Consider the following 13,883-nt stretch of genomic DNA (forward strand, 5'->3'; position numbering starts at 1 on the left):
TTTATCTAAATAATTACTTGAGCAAAAGTAAGTGCATGCTGTGTAGATCATCCACGAAAGAGAAAAAAAAAGAAAAAAAGGGTGAGAGAGAAGCCCGACCAGCACAACTTAATGAATGACATTTTAAGCCCGGGTTTGCGTAGGGTTTGGGACGGGGCCCAAGATCTTATCTCTAATGTCGTTTTTCAAAGCTTGTTCTGACTATCAAATAAGAATCAGTAATATATTAGTTGTCGTATTTAAGCCAGTTTGAATTTGAATTGTCCTTATCGTCATTGAGAAAAACGTAGTGACGGTTGTTTACATCGACTGCTGGGTCAACATACAATAAACTTAAAAGGGACAAATAAGATACAAGAATGTCAATATAAATAGGCAAAAATATTTACATGGTATTGCAGTAGTTAGCACATTCGCCCAGAACGCGAAAGATCCCTGGTTCGATACCCATGTGGAAACATATGTTGGCCTGGAGAGGGATGGGCGCCACCAGACTGTACTTGCCCAAGACACACCACAAGAAGTGGTGCCCCTACAACCTGTGTGGTTAAGGGACCAACCAACCACTGCTTTGGGACTGGTTTAAGTTGGATTAGTAATTCAAAATAAAGAAGTGCAATAACACTTTGGAGCAAAAAAAAAAAACTTAAAAAAGATGAGTACATATTTGTCAATGCACCTGGCAAGATACCAATTTTTCACAGTTTTGCACACTTGTTTAGGGTGGTTATGGCCCTCAGGAAAAACAAGTTATAGCTAGAAATTATGAATTCTCATCAGGAAATTGTGTAAATGTAGTTTTTTTAAGATATACTGTAGTTCTTTGGGCAATTTTGGCCATATGTCCCAGGTTCCATTCTCGGCTAGATATACCGAAGTCTTTACGCCAGGGGTCTCAAACTGAATTTACTTGGGGGCCGCTGGGTATAGGGCCAAATCGGATTTTGATAAAAACATTCCACTGTTGTCAAATAGCGTTGTTTTTTTTTTTTTGATTGACCTTACAAAATAAGATCTAAAATTAAAAACAATTAAGAATTCATATTAAAATCAATCTATCAGTAATAAAGAATCCATAGTCTGCTAGGGCTGCACTTAAAGGGACAGCATGTATTAGTCAGTGCCTCCTAATGGTAAAAATGCCATTCATTAAAAAAAAATATATATATATTATTGAATTACGTAATGAGTAAAAATACATGGAATATATGTATATTAAAATACGCATTTAATGAGAATTTTTTATTTTACATCATTACATAACATAAGCAGCACCTAGAGAAGATGACCTAATTGTTCGCCATCTTGCTGCTATGGGTACCCAAAAAAACCTGACCATTTGAAAACTGTAACTTCTGTCTAGTACTTATCTAGAAAAAAAGTTAAAGATCATGCAGGAAATTCTTTGCTCTTGCAAACCTACTTATAAAAATGTTAAATGTTGTTGAGAAAAAAATACCACTTGTTATAGGACAATATGAGTTGCACTAATAACGGTTCACGGTTCACAGATCCCTTAACCGCCAGGGCGTAGGGGTACAAGTACAGTTTGTTCCTCTCCAGGCCGTTTTATTTGGGCAGGGATTTGCTCCTCCTCATTAAACGGGTAATACTGGTTTCCGTACAGTATGTCACAAAAGTGAGTACACCCCCTCACAGTTCTGCAGATTTAATTATAATATTTAATGGAACATCACTGAAGAAATATCGCTCAGACACAATGAAATGTAGTCCGTGTAAAACTTATATAGCAGAGTAATTTTTCCCCCTTGAAAAAAAAAATATAGCCATTAATAACTAAACCCCTGGCAACAAATGTGAGTACACCCCTATATCTCCATACAAAGCAGTGCTTGTCATTTTCCCTCCAAAATACCTGGTGACTTGTTACTCTTTCTAGGGCTCATGTATAAATAGGGAGCTGGTGTGTTCAATTTGAAGTACACTATGTCATACTGGTCACTGAAACTCCCAACATGGCACACCATGGCAAGGAACTCTTTGGGGACCATAAAAATGAATTGTGGCATTACATAAGACTGCCTAAGGCTACAAGATAATTGCTAACACCCTGGAGTTGAGCTGCAGTACAGTGGATAAGATCCTCCAGCGTTTTAGAACATCAGGATGCACTCACAACAGGGTTTGTGTTGGATGACCAAAGAAGTTGAGTGAAAGTGCACAGCGTCACATTCAAACACTATCTACGAAATATTGGGGCAGGAGTGCTGTCGGCATTGCTGCAGAGATTGAACAGGTGGGGGGTCAGCCTGGAAGTACACGAACCATACTCTTCTGGAACTTTCCCTTTTAGGTTCACTCACATTTGTTGCAAAGGGGTTAAGTCTTTGAAGGCTGTATTTTTAGTTTTTTGAGGATTAGAATACATTTACACTGCTTAATTAGCCTTACACAGACTACCTTTCATTGTGTCAAAGCGATATTTCTTGAGTGTTGTTCTACCAAACACTATGACGAAATATCTTAAAAAATGTCAGGGGTGTACCCACTACATACTGTAGATACCAGCCTCCTGATCTGACTCGGTTAGATAGATAGATAGATAGATAGATACTTTGTTCATCCCCGAAGGGAAATTCACATTTCCAGCAGCATCCCTGAGCTGAGAACAAACAATCGAGAACTATCGAAAATAACAGAACAATCGAAAATAACACGGGAGCTGCTGGAGTGGCTGCCATTCGTGACGGCGCCGGAAGAAACGATTCAATTTGAATCATGTACAAACAAACAAACAAAATATTTATGTTTCAATAAGTGGAAAATGGGGGGAAAATAATTTCTCATACTGAAATAACCAGGTAAAACTAATTTTAAGTTACAGCACCTTCATCATCCGGTCGCCGTGTTTATTCAGTGTAAACCTTCATCCGACTCCTGAGAGATAAGCCGGACGTTTGACAATACGGATATGAGATCTTAAATCACTGGAGAAAAACTAAAAAGTCAAACTCTCTTTTAAAATGTCAGGCTGTTGCGATTTTGGACAGTGATGTGTGAAGTCTGATGAGGACCAGATAAATCATGTCAAAACATTTCATACTTAGGTGAAACATTTTTTAATTTGTCTGTAGGGATTACAGGATACTGCATATAAAAAACCATTAGGGTGGTATCGAAAGATCTAAAACCTGAGTTTCTAAATTTTGCCAACCCCAATTACTGTGAGATGTTTCCCTTGCCTGATGTACACAACAGGGCGTTAACTGTCCTATTTCAGGAATAAGACTTGGACTCACTTAAAAACCAAGTAAAGTGGATTTTTATTTTAAATCTACTCAAATGAGACTGAAGCAGTGTAATAGCTCAAATTAGAACATGGTCAACAAGTGGAATAAATGTGTCACAACAGTAAATTGACAATTTTATGAACAGTAGAGAAGAAAGCAGGTCAGGGAGGATGCCTAGCGGAGGCAAGGAACTGTTGGAATTTGTGGCAAGTACTGCTAATGTGTACGACATGCATTTATTGTGTTTCTTGCTACGGTGGTTTTAAGCCTGCTTAAATTTCGAACCGTGCTTGACAAATTTAGTGTTCCATTTCTCATTAATAATGAGGAGAGCCCATTCTGCTTGGTTGAAGTGCTTTGATGCATACTCTTGATTTCAGTCAGGTCTCGGCATTTTATCATTTCAAACAGGAGGAATTTCAAGCCGCTCGGGATTTATGCACCCGCATGTTTGAGCCGGCTGACTGGAGTTTTTGTTTTATGAAGGAAATAAATCAAGTGTGTTCATAAATCCAAGTAAATAACTTTAATTTGACATTTTAATCAAGAAATAATAGCGTGTTTACTATTGTTTCTGCGGCTCCGCAGAGCGTTTGGACTTGCATGCAGACGGCAGATGTGAAATAAGTTTCTCTCGTACTGCAAGAGCTCTGGGTCACAGTTTGAATCCTGTTACAGGCAGAAATCGCAACTAGTGGTTGGAGGGATGGAATGTCAACCCAGCCCCCCATCCGCACAGTCTTACAGTCACCATTTATGTGACGTTTTACTCTGACATTCTAACATTTCTTTCCGTGCCTGCATGTGTGACGAGTTGGTATGCAACAACATTCTAATCGGATTGTAAAAGTAATTTTACTTTCAGTTAAGAAAAGCAGTAATATTAAAAAAAAAAAAAATATATATATATATATATATATATATATATTTTTATATATATATATATATATATATATATACCATATTTTCTGGACCATAAGACGCACCTTACAAATGGTCTTTTGTGAAATATTTTTCCGTATATAAGGCGCATCGGACTATAAGGCGCATAAAATCGAAACTAATAAAACATAAGAACATAAAAACATAAGAACAATAAACTTACTTTATTGGACATAAACTAAAATATAATTTTCAAATCTTGTTCCACCAATAACATATTTATTCATACATGGTAATTTCTTTTTTTATTCGTTTGTTTCTTTTCACTTTTTACATCATGTTAAAAATTGCATTTTTCACATACTGTGTCGTAACTACATCCATCCATTATCTGCATTGCTTATCTTCAGTAGGTCCCCAGGGTTGTGTTGGAGCCCATCCCAGCTGTCTTCGGGCAGTGGGCAGGAGACAGCCTGAACTGGTTGACCTTAAGGACATTTGACAGAAAAAAACACTTGAAAAGCTTTTATTTTTGACTGTGATATTTGACACAAGGGATGTGGAGGGATTTATATATTGAGGATATTATTATTTTTCTTACCTCATTATTATTGTTTTTGACATAAGTTTATTTGCAGTCGTAGAAACATTTATTCTCCATTCGAGCCTCGATGTTGTGTAATGCTCTGCCCACTGAGATTCGATATGCAATCTCAGTGGACCTGTTTAAGTCTAGGTTTAAAACACATTTCTATTCTATAGCTTATGATTGACCTATAATATTTTAATAATATCTGTGTATTATTTGTTGTTGCAACATCCGTTACAGCCTGATCATCCTGGAAGGGGGATTACCTCATTTACGGTCCCTTCTCAAGGTTTCTTAATTTCGTGTTGAGGTTTTTGAGTTTTTCCTTGCCCTCATGTAGGTTTTAGATCAGGGAATGGTATAATAATAGTCTGTGGTTTGCAACCATTTGTGGTCTGTGCAGCCCTTTGAGCCTCCTTGTGATTAAGGGCAATACAAATAAACATGACTTGACATGAATGAAGTCTCCCACACTTATTTTTGAATAGTGATTAGGACCAGGGTAAATATCCTTTTTGTATGTATGCTGTGTCCCGCTAATACGTGATTTCAGTCAATAATTGGCCCCCAGCTATGGTTTGCACGACACTTGTTGACTAAGGGGTTTTCTGTCAGAGCATTGTCGTCTAAGATGATAACTTGTTGCTGGTCAGTGAGAACCTGGCCTTTCACTTTGTATGCTTACACTATTCAAAAGCTCCTTGATTTGATATCCAGACACACAAGCATGACGTGAGTCTCCCCGTGTCCTCTTGTTATCTTCAAATTACATTTCTCTCTGATGAATTGCATTTCACGCTTCACAGAGTCGCGCGACAATAAGGGTAATCTCAGCCTTTTACATGATTCAAAACAGTTGGCGGCCACTTAAGATTTGAGGGATATTTCCATACTTTTATCATCCTCTTTTAGAAATTATTTTTACATGTGTTAAAACTGCCTTGTGAAATTAATTTAATACAAATGAATATTTTTATTGAAGCGGAAGAGATAATAAAGACTCAAGCTCAAGTGTTTTTAAGTCCCTTCTGAGAAAAATGTAAATCAGAAAGATAACTCATTTTTTAAGAGATTCTGGTTTGTTTTGTAGCCACAATTGAAGTGCCCTTGAGTAAGGACACTACCATCCCCCATCACTCGTCCTAACTCCAGCTCAAAGAGTGCAGCTGCATCTCTTATTTCTTGCCGTGGCTTTTACTTATTGCTTTGATTCACTGTTTTATGTTATTTTTTTGTGCATTCTGCAGTCACAAAGTTTCTGGAGATGCTTTAATGGAAGATCATGATTCATGTGAAGAGGGAATTTTGGATTAGTTCATAAATCCTTAGACAGTTGCTCAGGAGAAAATCCTTTATCTCATAGTGAAGCATGGCCCGAGTTGACCATGCAGAATGTTGACGTACAGAATGGACTCCTCGGCCTTGTCAGTTCTAAGAAAGTCTTATTTTAAAATGATATATTCAATGAACCGGTCTTTGGGAAGCCACTTAAGTCATTCCGCTGCAGGCTGAGCACATCGTGACGTCAATTAAATCAGCGTGGCATTGAAGCGCGGATCCAAACGGATCTCTAAAAGCATCCGTCAGATTGAAGAAATCATAAGGCAGCATTGACGTATGTCGCTGCGCTGGGTGAGTGAATTGTGTTCCTGGTGGGCTACTTGAGTCATCCATCTGAGCAGGAAATGCTGATAAAGAGGCAACAGCTTTTGGCAGCTATGTCATCATATCATGTGGACAAATTTGCACATTAACTAGCGCAGTCGTGGCTTATGAATAAGAGGAGTGCTACGGCCGCAGGCAATAATCTATACCCTAATGGAATAATCATACTATGTGCACACTGCATTTATATTTAAAGCCAAAGGGGCTTGTGCCCCTCAAGGGATATCTTGAAACCGGCCGCAGATTAGGTTAAATCATGAATGCCTGTTAGGTTCATGTCACAGAATAATCTGTAAGTGACTCCTTCTGTCTCTCCCCAGGCCCCGGTTAACGATCCACGATGATTCGTACTGACGGCCCACTCTGAGCCCTAGCAACTGTCTCAGAATCCCGTTGATGAAGACCAGGGGCGGGCTCGCCGCTCCGGGACGAGAACATGGTGAAACACCAGCCACAAAAAGATGGCCAACGAGGCAGAGACGAAGGAGGCGGGTTGAAAAAAGGCGAAGAAGGAACAAAAGAACTGAAAGAAAAGATGCAGAATAAGAAAGACGTACATAAATTTCAGAAGAGGATGTGTAAAAGTAAGGTTCAAGACGTGCTGGACTGTTGTGTTGTCCTCACTCGTTTGGAGGAGAAAGGAGTTTTTGGTCAGCACAAAGATTTACAGAAAGCCTGCAAGCGACCAAGTGTTGATTCCAGTAAGAAACCACTCTCTTCTCAAAGCAAGACCAAATGTCACAACTCTCATAAAAAGTCAAAGAAATCTACACTGGAACCAAAAACTAGCAACTCTGACAACTTACTGACGTGGCCCACTCTTGTTCCTGAGCCTCGACGGAGAAGAATGGCTTCGCTCAACGCAGAAGCCGTCAACAGCCTCCTGCTCTACAGGCCCGATCCCTTGGCAACCAGTCTCATTAAGAAAGAGCCGTCCACGAACGAAGCGCCTTGCAAAGGTGAAAGCAGACCTCATAAAGCGAAAAAGATTCTTCAGGGAGGGAAAACAGAGCCGAAGGAAAGTCGTAAAAAACAGAAGCGTTCCACGGCGGAGGCGCCGCCCGTCGACTGGTTGACTCTGTTTGCGCCGACCCCTCGGCGTCAGGCGGGCCTCACTGCGGCTACTCTGCTCAAGCTCACCGGTTCCCTCTACGGAAGCAAACGGCAAAAGAGGCAGGAGTCCAAGTCTGTCAGCGAAAGTAAAGCCAAGGCTTTAACTCAGGTTGAGATTAGCGGTAAGCCTTTAAGTGAAGCAACACCGCAGACCAAAAGAACAAAGAATCCAAAACACAATGAGCAGCTAAAGCACATTAAACAGGGTAAAGAGGATCCGGGTTCTCCGGTCCAGGGATTCTGTAGTCTCTGTAAAACGGAGGCTTCGGATTCCGAGTGGAAATCCGGCGGACAGGATTGTTTAAAAACTCCACTCCATTGTGGATCGGCACTGGGATTCTCCTTAAAAACAATCAAAGAGGAACAGGAAGATACTGACGTGTCCACCTGCTACTGCTGTAGCCAGGAGAGATGTGTGGAGTACTGTCACCGACTAGCCCTCTTCCTTAAGGACAAGGCTGTCAAGGACCCCGATGAGGAAGGCTCCCTTCCCGAGGTGTTCCACCACCATCACCACCATCATCATCATCACCACCTCCACCACCCGGCAGCCATAACCATTAGCTGCTTCCCCAGCTACTGCGTCCACTTCAGCCACCGTGACACCTCGCCAACCCCCATTTCACCTCTAGCGTTGTGTCCAAAGAGCAACAAAAGACCCAAACTGCTGCCCAGCCCTGGGCCAAAGCCCTCAGGGATTACCCATCCAGTCTACTGCTGCACCTCCGTGGAAGCGTGTTACGGAGAGCCCTGCAGGATCAACAGCTATTCCACCTACAGCAGTGTGATTCCAACCATTGCCAGAGGGGGATGCAACAAATGTGCCCGTGGCATCAACAGAGGTGGGTGCATACATCTCTAATAATTACTAGAATTTGAAACCCATACTTTTAAGGCCAAAACTGACCAAAGATTTGTGTCCGAGCTTAAAGTTTTCTCATGTTTTTTTTTTGTCTATTGCCACAAGTTTTCATTTTGGTGCACCTCTACTCAGAATGTTGGTTGGCATTGTTGTAGCATTGGGTAACATTAAAATCATGCGTGAAGGGATGTGTAGTTAGGGATGTCCCTCTTGAAGCATTTGCTGCTCGTCCATGCATAGATCTGATCATCCAGTGAATTACATTTTAAGGTTGTAAAGACCCATGAATTTTGTGAATTCAGAATGAATTAAACTGCTCAATTTACTGTATTTTCTGAATGGTATGACAGAGAATTTATCTCCCCTAGCCAAAAAATATGGTTGTGAGACATTTCAGGCCCGGCTCAAATTCCTTTAGAGATAGCTTTGTTTTTCCTCATGGTTCGGTCGGAGCCTTGGACTTAAAAATCTAAATTTATGTTTTGAATAGTGTCATAAAAATGCACATACCCATTTTGAGTGTAAATCAGTGAACATTGCTGTCTATGTTTTATTTTTCTTTCAAATTAATCTGATACAAAAAATACACACGTAGCTCCATGCAAGATGCTGTCCGTAAAGTAAAAATAAAATGTGCAAATTTCATAACAAGAAAAACACATAGTTAAATTAATTGGAATGCTAGTGACACAAGAACACATTTTAAGATGAGTTTTGCCTAACTTTAACTCTTCATAAATACTTCCTTGTTTGCAATGACTAGTTTTCTATTAGCACAGAGTTTTGCACCATATTGTGTGACACTATATACAGCTAGAAAAATATTACAAAGGTCTGTTTTTCAGTAAACAACTGGCGATTTGAATTGAAGAACTGAGAAACAGCGTTTGCTTACTCACTGTAACGATTCGGGGGAATTCCGACTTGTACTTTGGTCGTTAGTCACATTGACTTCAAGCTGCTCACAGCTTCCTGAGGACGTTACAGCCAGTAAAAAATAATATATTTTAACAATGCATTCCCAGTAAATAAATTCAACAAGGACAAAACTGAAGCTGGGATTTGAATGCTAGGCGACACATCTGCGAATTAAGTGAGGACGAGCAGCACAGTGAATGAAAGGTTGCACACAGCAGTTGTGGCTTGTCTCATTAACATAATCGGATGCGTGGCGGCAGCAACAATTTATTTCGGACACAGAGTCTCTGGTGTTAAACCAACCCCTGTGGTTGATGCTGATTTTGGACCTTTCGATGCTAGGTCAGAGGCTGACAAAATAGAAACAAGTGTGCCTCTGCACCTTTGTTTTCGCTTCCAGGTCCTCATCATATTTTTCTCTTGGCCATCACAAAAGCACATAAAGAAAAAGCTCATAGCACACAGTGATGAGGTCATTGGCGCTACACCTAGTTCCCGCATTGTCATTTACGCCTGCTACACCAAACATCTGAGTCATATTGGCTACTCGGAAATGCAACTAAGACACAGTAATATGACATTAAATATTGAATTGGGGGAATCTTCCTATTTTGCAGCAATATAAATGGAAATGGGCTGCTTGATTCAATAGATTCCAATAGTATTGGGTTGCACATTATGGTCCTAAAAGAGTATAGGCATTTTTAAGTAAGTTGTCTTTAGTGGGAGAAAAATAGATAAGTCTGCAAGAAAATAAATACAAGAGAATGTGTGTGGGTGGGAGTCTAACTTGAGTTTAGCTAATCCTCTACAGTGCTGACTGTGTTAAAGTGTTCGAAATTGTGAACAACTCCAGTTATTCTCCGCTTTGTTGTTTTTCTTCATCCTAATTACTTTGCTCGAGCGGTGTGCGCCTTCTTGATTGTTTGAGAGTGCCTCGAACAATCTAACAAAACCAAAACTCAACTCTGCAATGGCTGTTTATCAATGTTCCCTCTTAACTGCATGTGTGCGCAAATGGCCAGACCTCAGTCCGCAAGAAAATCTATCCAGTGCATAATAATCAGGGCTCGGAATTGCAAAATGTGTTCCGTAGAAAATTTTCGGCCAGTATTACAGTGCATGTGGGCAATAACGTGTGCTTTAAACGCAATATTTTGAAGTCGATATCAACACGAAATTGAGTAAACGAAAGTAAGCGCGTATGTGAGCTGAAGGAAGGAGCGTGGAACTCGGGTGACTGGAGAGGTAGAGACCGGGGTAATGGAGGAGATCGTCCCCATAGTTAAACAAGTTGTTGCACCTTGTATGTAACTTTGGGCAGTGTGTTAAACATGTTTCTGCTTGAACATGATTTTAAAACGATTTAACATTTTTGCTTCTGTTGTGTTATCACAGGAGTCTGTTAACATTTACATGAAAGATTCTTGGGTTAAAGGTTGCTGAACTATCTGGTGTTACATTAATTTTGTTTGCAAATATATCAAGTCAATCTTTTTGCATACATTACTTCCACACAAAAAAAGTGATTAAATACAGTTTTGTATTGTGCAACGACCTATATCAATCCACAAAATGTAATTTTGTAACACTAGATAATTTTTAAAAATGGAACTCTCATATAAAAGTTGTTGTAAAAACAACATGGTTGTGGGCCAGGCAACCTTTCCAACAGTATATTAACCAATTCATTTATGAGCAAAAAATAATAATAATAATAACCATTGCCGGAAACCAGGCAAAATGTAACTTGATTTGATCTCAGGTTTTGGACATGTTTGGTAGCCATACGCAGGACTGATGTTGCCCACCATTGTTCCATGCGATTCTCACAAACTATGCGATTGCTCAGACCTGTTGAAGCTTAAAGGAAACATTCCTGTTTAGTAAACTACATAATATACAGTATTGGAGCCATTTTTTTGTTAGAAGATAGTTCATTTCATTTCATTGTTCATTTTTTATCATATAGATTGATTCCTCCAAATTTCGGGGGATTTTCAATTTCAGGTAGCATGCAAATTACAAAGTGCTCGACTAACAACCACCCGTACTTACGACCACTGATAGAAGATGCTCATTTTTCCAGCGGATACTCATTAATACGGCATATGAATATTTTTTTTTAAATACAATGTGGAGCAACCAGGCAACGCGTACATCTAATCTACTTTGGCAGCCATCCGGCACAGCAATCTACTACTACACTTAGTACAATAACTAGATATGGTCCTGGCAGCAGAAGGCGCCATTGTAATGGATTTACAAGTAGTTATTTGGAACCGATCCCAGTTGTAAGTCGGATGTTACCTGTAATTGTATTTACACTCATTGGGATAATAGGAAAATGTTAAAAACAGAGTCAGATATTTTTCAAGGTTTGTTAATATTGCAATGTGTCCAGTACAAAAGCCAAATTTGCTTACAATAGAGTACAGATGCGCCCCTACTTACGACCATTCGACTTAAGTAAAACATTAGATACGATATTTTTTTTAGGGATGTCGAAAAATATCCGGACATTGCTGTAAGTTAGATTTTATACTGCATGCACCTTTTTCCGAATACAGGACATTGCTGTAGTGCTTCTTTCTGCCACTACTGGTGTCTGGCACTCCGAGAGGTCACTCAGCATCCACCCAGAAGTAAAAAAAAGTCAGCTTCTTCTTCATAGTTTGTGTGTAAACATTCTATACTTTATATGTCTATACTATCTCCAGAGCGCTAAGAACTTTGACATTTTTATTGTTTCATATCTTGTGCATCCATTCACTATGGTTGGTGTAAAGAAATGAAAGTGGAATAAGAAAGCTTTGATGCGGTTGAGAAAATGTTCGGATCGTTTTTTTCGGTCACTTTTTAGAGTGTAGGACCTCCTGAAGCGCATCTTCCAAAATTAAGTTCAACTCAAGTTTATCTTTATAGAGCATATTATTTTATGAAATGTTTATTTTTTTAGTACAAAACAATACAGGTTACTTATACAAGCCTTAAACACACTTATATAAACCTTAAACATACAAAAGCAGTATTATAGCACTGAAGCAACTTACAAACAAATTCAACTTAAAAAAGATCTCGTTCGTAAGTTGGGCAACGTCTGTAAACTTGGTTACCTAAATTAGTAGTTCTTTTAGTTCAATGAAATTCGTTCATGTAACTACAGCCACAGTTCCCTGTTGTTTGCTTTACTGAACAAACAATACCAAAGAAACACCAGCACGTTCCTACAACAGTCTTTTTCACAGTCACAGAAGTGGATTATAAGGTTTCGGACCGCATGACAGTTCTAAAAACTCTTTGAGATGTGTCGCGAGTTGACGCCATAATTCAGCATGTAATAGATTTAGGTTCTCCAGCTGGCAAGAACAATAGTTTTTGTGGCCTGAAGCTCGCTATTGAGTCGAAAAGTGACAGTGTTTATCCTCGGCTGCCGCTGTTCTGAAAGTCACTGGCCTCTCATAAATATGCCATTGTAGTGTGTGAGATATTCATCTGCAGCAAAAACATTTATTTTTAAACTTTGTGATGCTGGTTGCAGAGGAGGCATAAAAAACTGCTAAATCATCATAGCTTGTGTTACAGCTCTGCTTACCTATTGGCTTTACACAAGAATTGGAATGACCAATCTTTATAATGTACCTTCTTGTGTAAGAACTGCAACAACAAAAAAAACGTGCCTCTATGCATAAAGTAGATTAGTGTTGATTAGGTCCGAGACTTAAGTTTAGTACATGTTCACAAGTGCATTTTGATTTTTAGGTGGCTCTAATCCTAATGCCAATTTAAGGGCAAAAACCAGTCTGCTCTTCAATCCAAGCCACTCCAAAGTTCATAAAAACACAACCTGTTTGTCATGAGATAAAATGAGAGTGTAAGCAGGTCAATTTTGTGTATGGCAACATCTGAACCAGGACACGAATACAGTACTCACATAGACAAACAAAATGGAAGCTTTATCAACATGTGCATCTTTGCAAAACAAGCAACCCAAGAAAAGACTCACTCACAGCGCACTCTGTGGTTTACAGCAGTGTGCTGGGAGGAGACACTAACGCTCATTATTCATCCTAATCACAGGAGGAAACCACTTGTTACCCTCAGCGTGATTTAAATAGCAAACATTTCAGTGGCAGATTCTCGATTTTCAAAAACTGTTTTCAATCAAGAGAAAAAGTACGAGGAAAAAACAGTACCGTATTTTCCGCACTATAAGGTGCACCGGGTTATAGGGCGCACCCCCAAAAAAAATAGTTTTTGGTCCTATATCTTCCATACATAAGGCGCACCGGATTATAAGGCGCTACAATGGGAACGTCGACAAAACAGTCAGATAGTTTAGTCAAACTTATTACCCCCTTAACATTCCGAAAGCTTGCAAAGAAGCAAATACGTGTCGTAGACACGTGCGGATGCGGTGTCCGTACGATGTCACTCAAATGCATCGTTCCAAATATCATTCGGAAGGTTAAAGTCTTGGGATTCAAGAAATGCCAACCATTCCTTAGTTTCTATTTTCTTTTTCGCTCACAACTTTACTGTGCATATGACAATAAACACTTGGAATTGAGTTTAATTTAAAAAAAGACCCATCACAGAAACC

At 39.5% G+C, this 13,883-nt stretch overlaps 1 protein-coding gene across 1 annotated transcript in view; it reads left to right on the plus strand.

Annotated features, from left to right (window-relative positions):
• Positions 1 to 13,883, plus strand: part of bahd1 (bromo adjacent homology domain containing 1) — a 94,253-nt gene that overhangs the window by 62,963 nt on the left and 17,407 nt on the right. The window contains exon 2 of the mRNA XM_088354544.1: positions 6,708 to 8,342. Within this exon, the coding sequence (XP_088210670.1) occupies positions 6,824 to 8,342 (1,519 nt within the window). The 5' untranslated portion in view covers positions 6,708 to 6,823. The remainder of the gene's footprint in view (positions 1 to 6,707; positions 8,343 to 13,883) is intronic.

This window comes from Urocampus carinirostris, chromosome 15, assembly GCF_059441175.1.
Source record: "Urocampus carinirostris isolate Australia breed hairy pipefish chromosome 15, RoL_Ucar_1.0, whole genome shotgun sequence".
Classification (NCBI taxonomy): Eukaryota; Metazoa; Chordata; class Actinopteri; order Syngnathiformes; family Syngnathidae; genus Urocampus; species Urocampus carinirostris.